The 17,544-nt window shown below is 43.0% G+C and overlaps 1 protein-coding gene across 3 annotated transcripts in view; it reads left to right on the top strand.

Annotated features, from left to right (window-relative positions):
* Positions 1-17,544, top strand: part of ADAMTSL1 (ADAMTS like 1) — an 877,457-nt gene that overhangs the window by 799,454 nt on the left and 60,459 nt on the right. For all 3 annotated transcript variants that reach the window (XM_058695258.1, XM_058695257.1, XM_058695259.1), the window contains 2 exons: positions 3,939-4,118; positions 8,359-8,493. In XM_058695258.1, coding sequence (XP_058551241.1) covers positions 3,939-4,118; positions 8,359-8,493 — 315 coding nt within the window. The remainder of the gene's footprint in view (positions 1-3,938; positions 4,119-8,358; positions 8,494-17,544) is intronic.

Below are 17,544 nucleotides of genomic sequence, written 5' to 3'. Positions count from 1 at the left end.
ATTCAGGGATCCAAACTCTCATCACTTCAGGCAGATTTCTTAATCTCTTTGAAAAATGTGCTTATGTTTATAAAACGTTTGGCTTATAGCAAATGTTCACCAAATGTTTGTTTCTCCTCTAGCACGTTCAGGATGTTTTGCACAGTTCCTGACGTTTGCACATTACCCATGTTCAGGTATTCTGAACATTAGGATTAAGCATGTGTATCTGGTACCTTTTCAAGGGACACTGGCTTCAACAATGGCTGGTGATGTTTTCTCAAGTGTCGTCGTCATCTCTTGAGGAGAATAGAGCTCTATGAGGCCTCACTTATTTTCCCTCTTCCTTTCTTCTGTGTTTATAAGATGTCAGAGTCAATCATGAAAAGAACTCAAAAGATTCTAAACCATCTTTCTGGTGTCATTTTCTGCCTAAGGCCCACAGTCCCAGACAGGAAGCCCCTAAAATGTGACACCAGACACAGCTCCTCCATCAGCAAATTCCCAGCGTGGGTCCATACTTGAGTGAGCCTGAGAGAGATTTGCTCATAAATGTATTAAAGAACAATTCCCACGTAATTTCTCCTCTTTCGGCACTGCTGTCACCCCTATAGTTTTCGCTGTACAGAGACTGGGGACAACCTCTTTCCACCCTTTGCTATCCGGAATATCTCTATGTCTCCCAAGAGCCCTCCTCCCCTCACCTGAAGAACTCAGTCCTTTTGGTAAGCACCCCGTCTTGTTCCGGCAAACACCCCGAGATCATGGGGTTACAGGAATAGAAGAAGCTTGCACCCACTTCCCAGGTCTCTCTCCCTCTGCCTCTTGTTTCTCACCTTCCCTCGCCCTCCCCATTTCCGCTCTCCTCCTACATGTCTCTGCCTCTGTAGGAGGATCACGGGTGCTTGCTTCCAGAGGAGGACGCCCTGCAGGAGCCTCGCTACGGGATTTGTCCTTGTTGCAGAGAGAGCCTCATGAGTGTCAGCACTGGAGACACACACACCACCCCATCAGCACAGTTGTGGGGAGGGTGTTCACTCCCCTCTCCCCCCACCCTCCCCCATCCCCTTCACCTAGTGAAACTGAAGACCCACTTAGTCCAGCTCTCTTACTCGGCCTCTCTCGCTCTAGAACAGCCTTCATTCCTATTGGGGATTGTGTGCTTGCTGCCCACAGCAGTCCTCGCAAGAACATTCCAGCATACATGCTGTGTGAGCAATTCATAGCGAGGGAAATACTCGCAGAAAATGATTTGTAGGGCCTTGTTTTTCCTTGTGCTTTCAGGAGAGAAATGGCAGGGGATGTTTTCTTCAGCTTACCTTTCAGAGGCCTTCTCTCGAATCCTGTGGATTTTTTTTTCCCCCCAACGGAAAAACTGAGCTCAGGGTCCAAAGTCCAAGCTGGCATGGCTAAGCATCATGATTCTCTTGCTCTCCCTAGTGGTGCTGCAATGAAAACTCAGCTTCTCTGCCCCTTACCTGCATCTTTTGTCCAGGTATATTCAGAGGCCATGCCGACCTGGTCCTTTTCCTGCATTTGAGCATCAGGCATCACAAGGTATGCCTCTCCCTGATGTGACCTGAAGGATGCGGTATCTAAATCTTCACTCCCTTTCAGCTGCCCTGCCTCCTCTTTCCAGCCAATTTGGTGATCCTTAGTGATTCTCACTCAATTATTGGTAATCTGAATAAAAGAGAAAACCAGAGAGTTACTCCTCTGTTCCTCATAATAGGGAGGGAGGCCCTATAGATCTTGGCCAAACATTTTGACCTTCAGCCACTGCTCTAGGCCCACCTGAGGCAGCAGAGCCACCAGGATACCAGTGAATTCACACAAGGCAGTTCGTCATTAGTGAGGGAGTGTGAGACCTCCTTCCTACCTCCACCCCACTTCCCGCTACTGGAGCTCAGGAGCAGCAAGTGCCCCAGGGTCCATAATTAGGGCTCTTGATCTGGGTGTTACAGAATAGACTGCTGATAAATTCTTCATCAGATTCAAGGACAAGTGACAGGTACACAGGTCTGTATTCTCACCAGTAGGCTGCCCATTAAGGGTAACACTACCCTTGCCCCAAGGGCAGAATCCAGCCCCAACTCAGGACAGCACAGGACTAAGGACTGAGCCCTTTGACTCTTCCTGGTTTTGACCCCCTGCCCCCCATTAACCAGGATTTGACATTATAAACATAGGCTGGATACATGCCCCAGATTTCTGAGTAAATTTTTTGAGCTGGGCCAACAGGCTAAGTGGTACAAGAAATGGAGCTTTCTGCCCCCCAAAGCCCTGTGAATTGATGCCACAGATATTCTGTCTCCCACCTCACTCAGAGCCCAGCCTCCTATGGAGCCTTCTAAGCAGACTATCTCAGAAAGCTCGTCCTGAACCGGGGCTTGCTTACCAGCATGTCAACCATAGGGAAGCTTCCTAAAGAATTAAGCCCATCTCCTTGTCTTAGCCTACTCAGGCTGCTATTACAAAATATCCATAGACTAGGTGGTTTAAGTGTCCAAAATGTATTTCTCACAGTGCCGAAGACTGAGAAGTCTAAGATCAAGTGCCAGCCCATCCAGCTCCTGCTGAGAGATCTTTTCCGGGATTGCAGTTAGAGATCTTACTGTGTCCAGACATGATGGAGAAAGAGGGCTAGATCTCTGGTCTTTCCTTATAAGGGCACTAATCCCATCGTGATGACTCTACCCTCATGACCTCATCTTAACCTAATTACTTCCAAAGGCCTCCACCTCCAAATACCATCACATTGGAGGTGGTTAGGACTCCAACATTTGAATATGTTGGGAAACACAAATGTTCAATCAATGGCACCCCTAGAGGAGGACAGAGCCCAACTTCTAAAGGCAGGTACCCTATCCTAATTCCTATACACACTCCCCAACTCTCTCTCACAGACAAGAAACTTGGATTGAAGAGAGAGCACTTTCTTTTTGTCACTCCCTTTTGTCTCTTCCTCTGTGGTGCTACTGACCATAGTTCCATGTTTTCTTGTTCTAAGAAAATACATAGGCTTGGGGCACCTGGGTGGCTCAGCATGTTAAGCATCTGACTCTTGGCTCAGGTCATGGTCTCAAGGTTTGTGAGATCGAGCCTCACGTTGAGTTCTGTGCTGACAGCTCAGAGCCTGCTTGGGATTCTCCCTCTCAAAATAACTAAACCAAGAATTTTTTTAAAAAGAAAAAACATATGCTCCAAAAAATAGAGGCATGTTTTCTACGTGTGGTGTCAATTCTGGTAAGGTTCTGGCACTTTCGTTTGTCTAGTCCATGAACATACTAATATTTTGTAGCTTTTAACTTTTTACTGAAGTGTAATAACCTATACAGAAAAGGGTACCTGTCATAAAGGTACCAAGCCCACAGAACCAGCCCTCAGGTCAAGACACAGAGAATTACCAGCCACCAGGCCCTGCTTCCAGCCCCTCCCCATTCATCCCTTCCTCTCTGAAGAACCATCACCCTGATGGCTAACAACTTAGATTGATGTTATCAGTTTTAGTTTTTCACCTCCAGAGATGAAATCATACAGTGTGTACTCTTTTGGGTCTAGCTTCGCTTACTCACTGTTAATGTTTGTTTCATGTAGTTGTCAACCGTTCCTTTTCACCGAGGTATAGTTCTGGTTCTTAGGTTTATCGATGCTTTATGCAAAGAATTTGAGTACTTTCCTTCCACCCTGGCAAGCGCCCTTTACCAGCTACCCGCTTCCTGTTCTGTTAACTGGCCTCTCTCTTCCTGCCTCATCAGTGTGAGTTTTAAAAGGGAAAAGATCTTGAGACCACAGAGAGGTCAGAGATTATTTAGTTTGGCCAAAGGACCGTAGAAGACGCCCAGGCAGCTGCTTCCTGCAGAGTAGCCCCTGGGAGGGCCCGCCGAACCGCCAGAACTGCCTCCGGGGTCACCTGAATGTGTTTAGCTGATAGAGTTTATTGTTTTTTTTCTTCCTAGGTGTGCCTGAAGCCGAAGTCACTTGGTTCAGGAATAAAAGCAAACTGGGTTCCCCTCACCATCTGCACGAGGGCTCCTTGCTGCTCACAGACGTGTCCTCCTCAGATCAGGGCCTCTACTCCTGCAGGGCAGCCAATGTGCACGGAGAGCTGACGGAGAACACACAGCTGCTGATCCTAGGTAAACACCACGAGGCTGGCTGCCCCTGCTGGACCCCATGGGGGTGACTGTCTGACCCACCCTCCACCCCCCTTTTCCCCTGATCCAATTAAGTACTTAAAAGCAATGTCCCTTCCCTTCTCTCCACCTTAGGGCCTTCCAGTAGAAAGAACACAGACTTGGGGGCCAGGCAGACATCAGTTTGAACCCTGGCACTTACTCACTGTGTGACCTTGGCTGGCTCACTTAGCCTTACTAAGCCTTAAATGCTGGCCTTGACACGGAGACCTGTACAATGAGGATTGCCCACATAGGAGGAGGGGGTTGTCAGCTAGAGCTACAGAAGCAAAGCAGTTATTTTTAATTTCTTCCGTGGTCAGGACTTCTTTGAGAATCAAAGGAAAGCGCTAGATTAGCCCCTCCAGAAGAATTCAAACATGCAACATTTTTCATATAATTTCGGAAGGTTCCTAGTCCAGCCCACATAAAGTCCACACAGGTACCCCACCACCGCTCCCCCCACCCTGCCCCAGTCTTAGCCCCTTCCACCTGCTAAAACAAAATCCTGCAAACTGGGTAGCTGATAAACAATGGAAATTTATTTCTCATACTTCTAGAGGCTGGAAGTCCGGGATCAGGATGCCAAGACTGTCAGGTCCTGGTGAAGCCCCTTTCTGGGTTGCAAACTGCTGGCTTCTTGCTGTGTTCTCCCATGGCAGAAGGGACAAGCCGGCTTTCTGGGGTCTCGCTTATAAGGACACCAATTCCAATCATGAGGGCCATACCCCACCCCTCCCAAAGGCCCCATCACCTAATACCATCACCTTGGGGAGTTAGGACTTCACTTATGAATTTGAGGGGACACAAACATTCAGACTGTAGCACCCCCCAAAACAGAAGAGCCCCTGGCTAAAAAAGTCTAACACAGTTCTTGGCATGACATGGGTATTTAAAAATAACAACCACTGGGACATCGTCCCACGTTCCCTGTTGCCCAGTGCTGGCCTCAGCCATGTTGCGAGCAATAACCCCTTTATCCCCTGGACAGGGGACCCTAGGCTTATCTTCCCCATAGGGTCTGGACCTTAGAGGGATGCAGTAAAAAAGCTTATTTTTGTCTTACCTTTTTTTTTTTTTTTAAAAAACAAGCAAATATGAGAGCACTTTTTATTTTTAAAACAAGCAAATTTAAAACTAGCAAATATGCTAGTTTCCTCAAGAGAAAGCTACCCTTCTAAGAAGAAAGAGAAAACTGTGGGAAATATGAATAGTCACACCCCATACATACATACACATACATTATAGACTTCCTTTGGGGAAAATTAATTAAACTTTATACTTGCATTTCCATACCCCCAGTTGATGCTACACCAAAGCTTCGGGGCTTGAGCCCCTGCCCACTCAGATTTCAGAGAGGCCCAGGTGGGTTTTCATCTCACCAGTGGCTACATAAACCTCCAGTCATCTTAGAAAGCCCCAGAAGATCAGCTCCGTGAAGGGTGTCATTTGTTCTGCATTGGGTTTCATCCGGCTGAGCTACATGCGAGGCTGGAGCCCGGGGCCCAGGGACTCTTGCCCCACACTGAGCTACGGTGCTTCACTGTGGGTTTTTCCTCCTTAATAAGCCTTGCTTGTCGCCTGTGCTGACAGGGATGAAAGCCTAGGATGTGTAGTGGCTACTGTGGGTCTGCCAGTGAAGTGTGCTTGTTCCGTGAGCCAGCTCTGGCAGCATCACAACCATAAAACAGCGTGGCTGCAAACATGTTGCTGGACGAGCGTAACACCTTCCCGTTTTAATCAAACGTGATGGGGAACAAAATCACTATTTAGACTCTTAAGTTTAGGGCTTTTCTTGATCAGAAGCCTCGGTTTATGAATCAAGGTATTTTTAGTTTTGTAAGTACTTTATGAGCATAGAAATAATGTCTCTTTTTTTATTATTTTAATCGGCCAAAAATTTTTAAACAAGGGACTTCATGTATAAAACTGAGGTTTCAGGGGTACCTGGGTGGCTCAGTCAGTTAAGCTTCCAACTTGGGCTCAGGTCATGATCTCGCATTTCGGGAGTTCGAGCCTCACATCGGGCTCTGTGCTGACAGCTCAGAGCCTCGAGCCTGCTTCCAATTCTGTGTCTCCTTCTCTCTCTGCCCGTCCTCTGCTCGTGCTCGCTCGCTCGCTCGCTCTCTCTCTCTCTCAAAAATAAAGACTTAAAAATATTAAAAACTGAGGTTTCATGCCAATACCTGTGATTAACCTGTAGTGTGGAGACTTGAAGTGTAATGAGACTTTCATTCATTTATTCCTATAGCCATTGAATGAACATTTATTACATGTGGCCTCTAAATTCCATCTCAAGCTATAGGATAAATTTAAGAGGTGACCTCTGCCCTTGGAGAATTTATAGCTTCCCTAGAAAGATCGAATGGACATGCACCAAGGAAGAAAAATTAGATAAAAGCTGTAAGGGCATTAGGAGGGGCTGACACTTGGCCCAGGAAGATCTGATGGTTTTGAAGATGGGATGTAACCTCCCTTTTTGGCTTTTAGTAAATAAGCAAAGGTTTCTTGAGTTAATATTCTGGAAGGAATACTCAGTATTCAATTTCAGTATTCTCAAGAGAGCATTAAAAAGGATGAGAAAAGGAGAGTCTAGGTTAGAGTAAACTGCCACCATCAGTTCCTAAAATCATAGTATTTCAAACTAGGTCTGGGAATCTCAGAGGAATGAGGAATGAGGAAAAAATGAGGAATCTCATCATTTTATAGACAAGGAAAGTAGGGCTCAGAGGGATTAAGTGACTTGCCCAAGGTAGTGAATGACAGAGCCACAGCTCAAACAGAGGGTTCCTGAGCCCAAACATGATGTTTTCACCCTATACTATATAAATAGTATTTTAAGTTATATGCAATATGTATGAAGACTTTATCATTTTTAAACTATTATATATATATATATATATTTTAATAAAATCTCAAGCTCATCATTGTTTTCTATGTGTGACAGTCTTTTGTAGTCAAGGCAGAGTAGACAGGTTTATTTCTGAAGCAGACTCCCGAGCCATTGTGACTTACTTGCCACTCTTAGAAGTATCTGAAAAATGACAGGCACGTGATAGGTCCTCACTGAACACCGATGAAATGACCATCACTTGTGAGAGCAATACTCCTGTTTCTCTTTAGATTCCAACAGGTGCTCTAGAGACAAAGGTGGGGTCCGCCCTGGGAGATGTAAGGAGTGGGGAGACAGGATTCTGCTGCTTTGCCTAGAGAATCTCAGGTCATCTCACCACAAGATTCAGTAGGGGCTCATCTTTTTAGTTGTCCAGTGGAAGTGACAGGCAGGCCCCTATATTTCCCATTTTTATCACTTTGGTCTCTGGTTAACTGTGACCACTGATGACTTCAGCCCTTGTAAGATTTTGAAGCACAAATCATCCCTGTTCTGCTTATCTGGTCCTTATCTGGGCATAAAAATCCAGACCACAAAGAAGATTAACTTTGTCAACTTCATAAACCTTTTTCTTCATGGGAATAGTCACCCACAGGCTTCTTTTAAATAAGGAATTCCTGTGGTGATGTGTCTGTATCTGTGGGGACAGTAACAAAGTGCTCTAAAGGATGTCGTAAGAGTTGAATGAAAAAAGAAATGAAAACTATTTAACACAGGACTTGGCATATAAATAAATGCTGAAGAAGTGTTGGCTTTTTAAAAGTGCTTTTATAATTTTAATTTGCCTACACATTTATAGGAAGCCAGTGGTACTGTGGTATAAAGTGGTATACAGTAGGAACTCCTAAAAATCAACATACCTGATTCTTTTTTTTTTTTTTAATTTTTTTTCAACGTTTTTTTTAATTTATTTTTGGGACAGAGAGAGACAGAGCATGAACAGGGGAGGGGCAGAGAGAGAGGAAGACACAGAATCGGAAACAGGCTCCAGGCTCCGAGCCATCAGCCCAGAGCCTGACGCGGGGCTCGAACTCACAGACCGCGAGATCGTGACCTGGCTGAAGTTGGACGCTTAACCGACTGCGCCACCCAGGCGCCCCTCAACATACCTGATTCTTATTACTGACCTTATTGTTTTGGGCATCAAATATTACGCTTGAAATTCAGACTCACCTTGATAGGCACCAGAGGCAATCATAGTAATGCTCACCTCACACGTGGACACACATAGGTGCATGCCCACCTCTCCTTCTCCCCTGAACACAGCCTTCACGCTTTAACCTGTCTCACTCCCCATCTGCCTTCCCACAGATCCTCCCCGAGTCCCCACACAGTTGGAAGACATCAGGGCCTTGCTTTCAGCCACCGGACCGAACCTTCCTTCAGTGCTGACATCTCCTCTGGGAGCACAGCTGGTCCTGGATCCTGGGAATTCTGCTCTCCTTGGTGAGTCCAATTCTCTGGAACGTTGGGCAGAAATCCAGGGCTGGACAGGATTTATGGATAGGTGACTGCTTGCAGGTGGGAGGGAGGCAGCAGTAGGGGGTAGCCAACAGGAAATCACTAAATTGCCTATAGAATCCAGACTCACCAGTGGAAACTTGGCTGACTTTCCATGTGAGGTGAGTGCAGATCTTAGTCTGGACTCTAGCTTGTCTAGATTCCAACATGGCTCCTTTCTGAATCCTCTTGGGCTGATGCCACAGTCCATATCCTCTCAATCAGATTGACTCACTCAACAGTAAATAGCAAAGCAGTAAAAATAGCTCCTCCACCCCCCTCTCCCCTTGCCAACCATGCCTCAGTATGCCCCCATGACCCTCTCACAACTAAACTAGAGCTATAATCAGCTTTCAAGAAGAAAAAGCTAGACAATTCTATTTAGGCCAGCCGTCTGTAGGTAGGGCCCAAAACCAACCCAGATGGGCTCCTCCAAAGCAAGTGTTTAAATAACTTTACCCAGTACAACTTCCCTGACACCTGTTATTGGGAACCTTCACCAAGTTATTGCCCATACGGCTGGTGCCCTCTGGTAGCAGAGAAGTATTGCAAAGGCATCCTGCCCTGGGCCCTTCACACCAGAAACATGGAGATGCCACAGGAACCTCTACACTCCAGTCATGACCTCTGGAGATGGTCACGGTGGAAAAGAAGAATTATCTTCCATCAAAGGCCTGGGAAAAAAAACAGGTCTACAAAATGGGGGACATCCTCATGCTAATTCTTTGTGGCCCCAAATGTTGATAATGGTGACTATGGTAATGGTGACTTTGGCTCAAAGTTGAAAGTTTCTCTATTCTCATCCCCACCAATTAGCAAGGAACAGGAAGCCAAAGGGTTCCTAATCATATTGGTGATTGCTTATCAACATGGCCACAGGGACTGATATCTCTAGGATGACAACACAGGAAGATTACCTTCGGTTCTTATTATCATCTAAAATTAACAAAGAATGCTCATAGCATATGACCACGTGGCAAAAGCTTACAATTTTTTTATTTCTGATCTTACCTTAAGAATAAGACACAGATGCAAGTAGCCCTGTTTCCTGTAAGTTACACAAGCGTGGCATTGAGCTTTTCTACATCGTGTTGATCAGAATTCATAGAAGTTTCAAATTTCTTTTTTGTTGGCTTATAAATGGTAAATTTGTTCTAAATGTGAGCATAGTAAACTTTTTTTATTTTAGACTCATCACTATAAGAAATTGTCATAACTATTAATCATAGCCCAGTCACTAGCAGAGTGCACAGCAATTGTTTATTTTCAAGTTTCAACAACCTTGGGACACTCAGGTGCCAGTCAGCATGCTGGAAAAATTAACGTGCTCATATTTTTCCATGATAGTTTTACTTTCTTTCTCCCTTATTCTGGAATAATATTTTGTCTCATTGGTGCCATTAGCAATAAGAATTTATTGTGCTTTATGCAGCTGCATTCCCTTGCTATAGTGCTTTGTTACTTTAGCCTGGTATTTAAATCTAACAGTTAAGAGACACCTTAACACCCTAGTTCACATCCAGACTGCTCCATTTGAATGAGACAGTGAGTCAGTAACCATAAAGGCCCTGAATGTAACTTCTTGGGCAACACGGACTCTAGCAGCGAATGTTGATGTCGTGCCAGCACTATAGAAGTAAGAGGGATCTACATGGAATTGTGGAGATGAATTAAGAAATGATGTCAGGTATCAAGACTCTGAAAAGTAGGTCACTTGAAACATACCAGGGCCTAGATCTGTTGGTCGAATTGCTCTTATTTAGACTAGTCCCCATCCCTGGCTCCTCTTGGTGGCCCTTTTAGACCAGAGTGTGTGTTCTGGGTACAAAAATAGGTCAGGGAGGCAATTCTGTGTAGCGCTGCTGAGAACTCTGAATGGCAAACAGTGTCAAAGACTGTTATTAGACTAAGGAAATAGATTTACTGTGTGGGAAATGGGGACAGATCTTTAGAGGGCTTTAAGTAGGAAAATGATATAGTAAAAGTAATATTTGACAGACTTAATCTGATATTCTATAAGAGTAACCAATAGTGGGAGCAATTCAAGGAAGAAATCCTATTTTGAGAGTAACAGATGTTCTAGACCGGGATGGAAATACGTGGCAAAGATACTGTTAACTGCCCCTGCCACAACCTACACATTTCCAATCAAACATGACATTCTTTTTCATCAGCCCAGGTGCTGCCTTGGAATTCATTTTAACATTCCCACCAAGCATGGTGGCAGTTGATATATAGGATGAAAGTCATTTGTCAACCCCGTTGTATCCAGTAAACGGTGACATTCCTGTGTATGTATTTCTACCATCTATCAGACCGGTTGTCTGCATCAGATTCAGAGAACTTCATGATTCTGTGGCATATGGACAATAACTCATGGACCTTGATTCTCATGTTTTCATGGCAGAAGGAAAAAAGGGAAATGTGAGGTTTTTCAGAGCCATATATCAGAGCTAACTCTTCTTGGTTAAGACTCAAGTGTTGAGATTCCCAGTGGGTGGGCTATTCCAATAATGACTATTTTAGTTGACAGACACTCTGGCATTGACCTCACTTCAAGCCACTGCTGGAACTTTCAAGAAGGAATGTTGATTGAGCAACATGTGCATGGGCCTATGTGGGACTCACTTTCCATAACTGTAAGTGAAGACTTGGGACCAGTGAGTCTCTGTTGCTCTCACACCCTTTGTTGTATGACACAGACTTAGAAAATGCCCAGTGGAAGCTCAGCCATGCAGAGTGGACCCAACCTAAACAGATTCATTGTCCTAGGCAAGATGGGTGCTGATTTTCTTTGCCCTTATTTTACAGCTGTCCTTTGTGCTGGGAGGCCTGAACTGTGCCAACTGCTGTGTATGGAGGGCAAGGCCCATGCCACCCCTTTTAGTGGTCCAGGTCTAGGTCCTGGGGCTCCAATTTTAGAGCAGCAGCATCTCAGGCCTCCCTGCACCTACACCTTTTGGCAGCCTTCTATTAAAAATTTTTTTGGTTGCTAAGACTCGATATTTCTCACAGTATCATTTATAGGGCATTAGCATTGGTATTTTGCAAAAAAAAAATAACTTTTATTGGAGTTTCCCTTAGAAGAGCAATATATTTTCATTGTAGAACAATTAAAAATAGAAGCAAAAATAAAAAACTAAAAATTGTCTATAATTGCCTAGCCCAGATAAAACGAGTACAAGTATCTTTTTCCAGCCATTAATATACACATCATACATACCTTTTGTCTACAATGAACTCATACTCTATATGCTGCTTGCAACTTTTTTCACTAACTGGTATATAGCAATTATCTTTCCATGTCTCTATGCTTCTATAGTTTTAATTTTGAGGGCTGTTTTGGTAGGAGGTATCATACATTCAACCAACTCTCTAATGTTGAACTTTTAGATTCCTTGCAATCTTTTGCTAATATAAAAACATAGATGTGGTGAATATTCTTATTCTTAAAATGTTTGTGTACACCTCTTGGCATAAATTTCTAGAAGTGGAATTATTATGTCAAAAGTTTTGTATATTTTAGTTTTTGCTCTTTTCAAATTGCCCTCCAAAAAAGTGTTATCTATTTATATGTGCACAGCACAATGTGAGAATTCTCACTTCCCTAAAATATCATCAACAGTATATATGACCAAGAGTTTTTACATTTACCATTTAAATTGGTAAATACACAATAGTACAAAATACAATATGAAAATTATGCCATTTAAAATTTTTATTTACGATGTTTAAAAATTCTTGGTTTTAATGTTTATTAATCATTTGCATTCATTTATGAGTTGCCTGTTCAGGTCCTTTTCCATTGATTGATAGAAATCTATCTTACTTTAATGATTTGTAAGACACAATACATATTTATATATGTTTGACATATATTTGACATAAAAGTTTTTAACAGCCTTAATGAGAGATAATTGGCATTGGTATAAATAAATACAACACATTTTAAGTCTAAAATTTGATGTTTTGATACACAGATAAATCCATGAAACCATCACTGCTGTCAACATAATGAACATACTCATCATCCCCAAAAGTTACTTTTATAAAATCATGCCTTCACACCTTTGCCCCACCCCTCAACTATCCCCAGCAACCACTGATCTGCTCTCAGTATAGATCAGATTATATTTCTAGAATGTTTTATAAAAGGACCCATACTGTAGGGAGAATGGCTTCTTTTGCCCAGGATAATTATTTTGGCATTCATCCATATTGTAACATGCAACAGTGCATCTTTTTGTCAACTAGTGTTCCGTTGTACACATAGACTATAGTTGGTTTAATCGCCCACTTATTGAGGAACAGAATGGTCATTTCCCATTTCTGGTTGCTACAAATGAAAATGCTGTAGGTATTCATGTACCCTTCTTTCTATGGACACACACTTTCATCTTTCTTGATTAAACACCTAAAAGTGAAAGGGCTGCGTCATATAGTAGGTGTTTGTTCAACATTTTAAGAAACAGCAAGACTGTTTTTTAAAGCAATTGTACTACTTTACATTCCTGCTGGCAGTATCTGGCATTTCTAGTTTCTCCACATCCTAGGCAACACAGACTATAATTAGTCTTTAATTTGAGACCTTCTACTGGGTCTGTAGTGGTTTGCCGTTGTGGTTTTAATTTGTATTTCCCTAATAGCTAATAATGTTGAGCATCTTTTCTTGTGCTATTTGCCATCCTGATTTCTTCTTTGGTGAAGTGTCTATTCAGTTTTCTTCCCTTTTTTTTTTTAATGGAGTTGTTTGTTTATTGAATTTTGAGAGTTCTCCATATACCTTAAAGGCAAGTCTTTTATTAGATATATAATTTTCAAATATCTTGTCCCAGTCAGTGGATGTCTTTTTTACTCTTTTAGTGTTTTTCAAAGAGCAGAAGATTTTAATTTTGATGAAGTCCCACCTATTATTTTTTTTTATTTTATAGATGGTTTTTTTGCAGTTGTATTTAAGAAATTTTCCTACTTCAGGGTCCCAAAGATTTTCTTCCATGTTTTCTTCCAGAAGATTTATATAGATATTGTATGAATTTAGGTTTTACAGTTAGGTCTATCATTTCTTTTGAGTTTGTTTTTACCAAGGGTGTGAGGTATATACTGAAGTTCATTCTTATGCATATGGTTACCCAACTTGTTCCACTACCATTTGTTGAAAAGATTATTCTTTCTCCACCCAATTGCCTTGGCACCTTTGTGGAAAATCAGTTGTCATTATATGTGTGGGTATATTTCCAGACTATTCTGTTTCAGTGATATATTTGTCTCTTTACATCAATACCACATTCTACCCAACACCCTATGAATCATGAGGTTTTCCAGTCTGGCTGATAGGAACAGGTGCTATTCTGTACCCTGTGTGAGCCCCAGAAGCTGCTACCTCTAATTCTTTCCCTTTTCCCTGCCTCTGGTAGTTCTTCACAGGCATGCACTGATGTGGATTCTATTGAATATGCAAGGCGGACCTTCTGCAGATTTCTGGAATTCATTTATTCATTCGATCTCCCTCTCTCTTTCTCCCTCTCTCTCTCTCTCTCTCTCTCTCTCTCTCTCTCTCCCCCTCTCCCTTTCCCTCTCCAGTTCTCTCTTCTCTGATAGTCCATTCTGTAAACTCAAGCCACCTTGATCTCCTGTGCTTTCAGCTCCCTCTCCTAAACTCAGGAGTCCACTGGGCTACACATAGGTTTTCCTGTGTTGCAGCCTGGAAACCCTCCCCAGCACTGAAGCTGGGGAAACATAGGGCTTACCTTGTTTTATTTCCTATTTCTCAGGGATCAGTGACATTCATTGCCTAATATTTTGAAAACCACTGCTTTATACATTTTGTTCATTTTTTAATATTTTAAGCAGGAAAGTAAATTCATTCTTTTACTCCATTTTGCTCAGAAAGAGGCATACATATATGTGCAAGATATGTGTATATATATATATGAGTGCTTGTAGATGTATACACACACACACATATATATTATGTGTATGTTTTAAATATTTGCCTAGACTAAGCTTATACCCAAATTTTGCAATCACATTCTAGAAGTATTACATAAGCACTTTTAAGAGATAATGTTTTACAGGTTTGGCAAACTATAGTCTCCAGGCCGAATCTAGGTCACTACTTATTTTTATAAAGTTTTATTGGCACACACCCACACCCATTTATTTACCTTTGTATTGTCTATGGCTTCTTTCATACCATAATGGCCGAGTCAAATGCTTGTGACAGAAACCATATGGCCTAGAAGACATATGCCATATGCGGTGCCCAAGTCAGAGACAGTCCTCCTGACCTCTCTACTGGAAACTCATGTTAGGCTAGTCCCACAGAGCCAAACAGCACAGCCTTTTCTCATACCTTGTGATTTACCAAGAGAAGAGCGATTTAGGCATTCCAACCTGGGTTTGCAAAGTAAAGTTTTTCCAGGAAAGAAATCATTGTGCCTGGCCATTCTCCCCAGCCAGGGCTCAAGCGTCACAGCCAACACACACAGTAGCATCTCAGCAGCGTCAACATGCTCCCCAGGGCCCTGCATGGTAACAGCCCCACCTCTCAGAGCCCTTCCATCCCTGGAGAAGCCAGACAGGGAGGCCAAGGGCCACACACCACAGCTAGGCAGTGGTGTTTTCCTTCTGGCCACCTGAGACAGGTGGCCTGCCCATTTTCTTCTCTGTTCATTTGAAGTGCCCAGAATTGCACAGCCTGGCTGGTATAGATGCAGTTCCTACAAATCCTACCACGTCAACAAGGGAGCTGTAGCTGGAATATATGGGACCCAGGTCTGGAGCCTAATGTGGAGTTTATATTGTTCTCATACAAACCCCTGAAGGTAGGAGGATGTTTCAGAAAATAGTTGAGTAAATATTAATGTTCGAAGTTGAAAGCCTTGGTAAAGGGCCTAAGAAGGGACTATCTCAAAGATAGATCAATTTGCTCCTTGAATAAATATTTGATGAGTGCCTATTATGTGCCAGCCACTGTGCTAGGGCCAGGGACACACAGTAAATAAGATAAATCTAGCTCTCATTCATTCAAGAAAAATTTATTGAGCATTTCCTATGCATTAGGCACTAATCTAGATCTGAAGAAACAGTAATGAAGCACATTAACATGTGCCCTCCTGTGGTCTGAATTCTAGCAGGGGCACTTCGAGTCTGGTAGGGAAAGTAATTCAAGTAGGAAGACTGTGATCAAAAGAGTAAGAACTGGTGCTTTGGGGACACTTGAGGAGGGGATATTTGCACTGGGATTGGAAGAGAGGCTGGAAGTTATGAGAGAGCATTCCAGTCAGAGGAGTTCCAGAGCATTTCAAGGCAGAGGAACCAGCAGAGGTTCTAAAGCAAGAAAGCCTAGAGTATTTGAGTAAGTGTCACAGCCATAACTAAGGGCAGAGTGGCCTCAGATGAAGCTAAAGAGAGAGGCAAGAGCAAGTTTCTGGCACTCTGTGAGCCCTGGTAAGACTTTCACACTCTGCACTAAATGCAGTGGGAAGTCTCTGAATGGTTTAAAAGCAGGAGAGAGACATCATCTCATTTGTGTTTTTAAAAGCTTGTTCTGGTTACTGTGAAGGGGATAGGTTCTAGGGAAGAGACTAGATGGAGTCCACCATTCAGGAAGTATTCCAGGTAAGAGATAATGATAGGTGAGAGTAGAGAGCTGGAGAGAATGGAAAGAAGTGAACTAATTCAGGGACATGTAGGACATAACACTGATAGGACATGGCAAATAGGTTAACATGGGAGGTGGGGGTGGGCAATAGTAATCCATACAATTCTCAGTAAAGCTCATGTACCTCCTATGTGATGATGACACATTTCAGACCACTCAAGTCAACATGTTGGAATAAAATGGAGAGCTACCTAGGTGTGTGACTGCAGAGAGCATTGGTGTGAAGAGAAGGACAGTCAAAGCTTCTGTTACTAAATCCTGGTTCATTTCCTTAACACGCCTGTCCAGTTTCCATTCGATGCTGGGCCTTGTGCACTCTCCCAGCCTTGGAGGATCTCAGAAGTAGTAGGAAAGAGAGAAAAGTCAGCCACGTGTGAGAAAATCTCTGAAGAGTTGCAAAAAAAAAGCCAGGGGAGTGAGGACCCCTTTCTCTGGTGAAGGAAAATCAGCAGGCTTCAGAGAATTGTTCAAACTCAGTCTTAAATGATGAGTAAAAGCATTCCAAGCACTGAGGCAATAGACACATACCTACTGAGTTCCTTCTGTGTTCTGGGGCACCATTGAAGGCACTGGGGATGTAGCAGGGAACAAAATAAAAATCCTTTCTCTCACATAGCTTTCATGGTACTAAGGGAAATAGAAAATAAACACAATGATGTAAATGACACAGTATATTAGAAGGTATGGAAAGTGGAGTATATTAGATAAGTGCTATGGAAAAAAAATAGAGCAAGAAAGATGGAAAGTGCTGATATGGGAACAAGGATGCAATTTTAAATTAGATTGGCAGGAGAAGGCTCACAAAGAAAGTAATCTTTGAGCAAAGACTTGAATGTGAGCTATTGAGCCTTGCATACATCTGGAAGAAAAGAAGAGGGGAGATGAGGGGAGAAAAGGGAAGGAAAGGGGAGAGGAGGGAAAGCTGTGGAAAAGCCAGTGTGGAGTCTTTGAGGCAGGGACATGCCTAGTGTGTTCAAGGAACAACAAAGAGGCTAGTGTGGTGTTGCCGGAATGGAGTCATTGGGGTTGTGTGTGAGAGAGAGAAGATCAGAGACGTAACAAGGCTGAGGGCAAATTGTGTAAGGCCTTGTAAATGGTCATGTTAAAATAACAGTGAGAGAAAAAAAACTATAAATGCCCAAATTTATAAACAGACTCAATATCGCATTGAGCATCATGGGCTTTTCCAGGATTAGGCAAGGGCAGGCAGAAGTGATTTCTTTTATTGGAAACCATGCAGCCAGCTGAATGTTATATAGCTGACTCTAGTAAAACAGAGGTTTATCAGGCTGGCTCTGGTACAAGCCAATATTGCTGACTTAATTTGACTCACA

Source organism: Neofelis nebulosa, chromosome 12 (assembly GCF_028018385.1).
Source record: "Neofelis nebulosa isolate mNeoNeb1 chromosome 12, mNeoNeb1.pri, whole genome shotgun sequence".
NCBI classification, from domain to species: Eukaryota; Metazoa; Chordata; class Mammalia; order Carnivora; family Felidae; genus Neofelis; species Neofelis nebulosa.
This window is presented reverse-complemented; position numbering and strand designations above follow the sequence as displayed.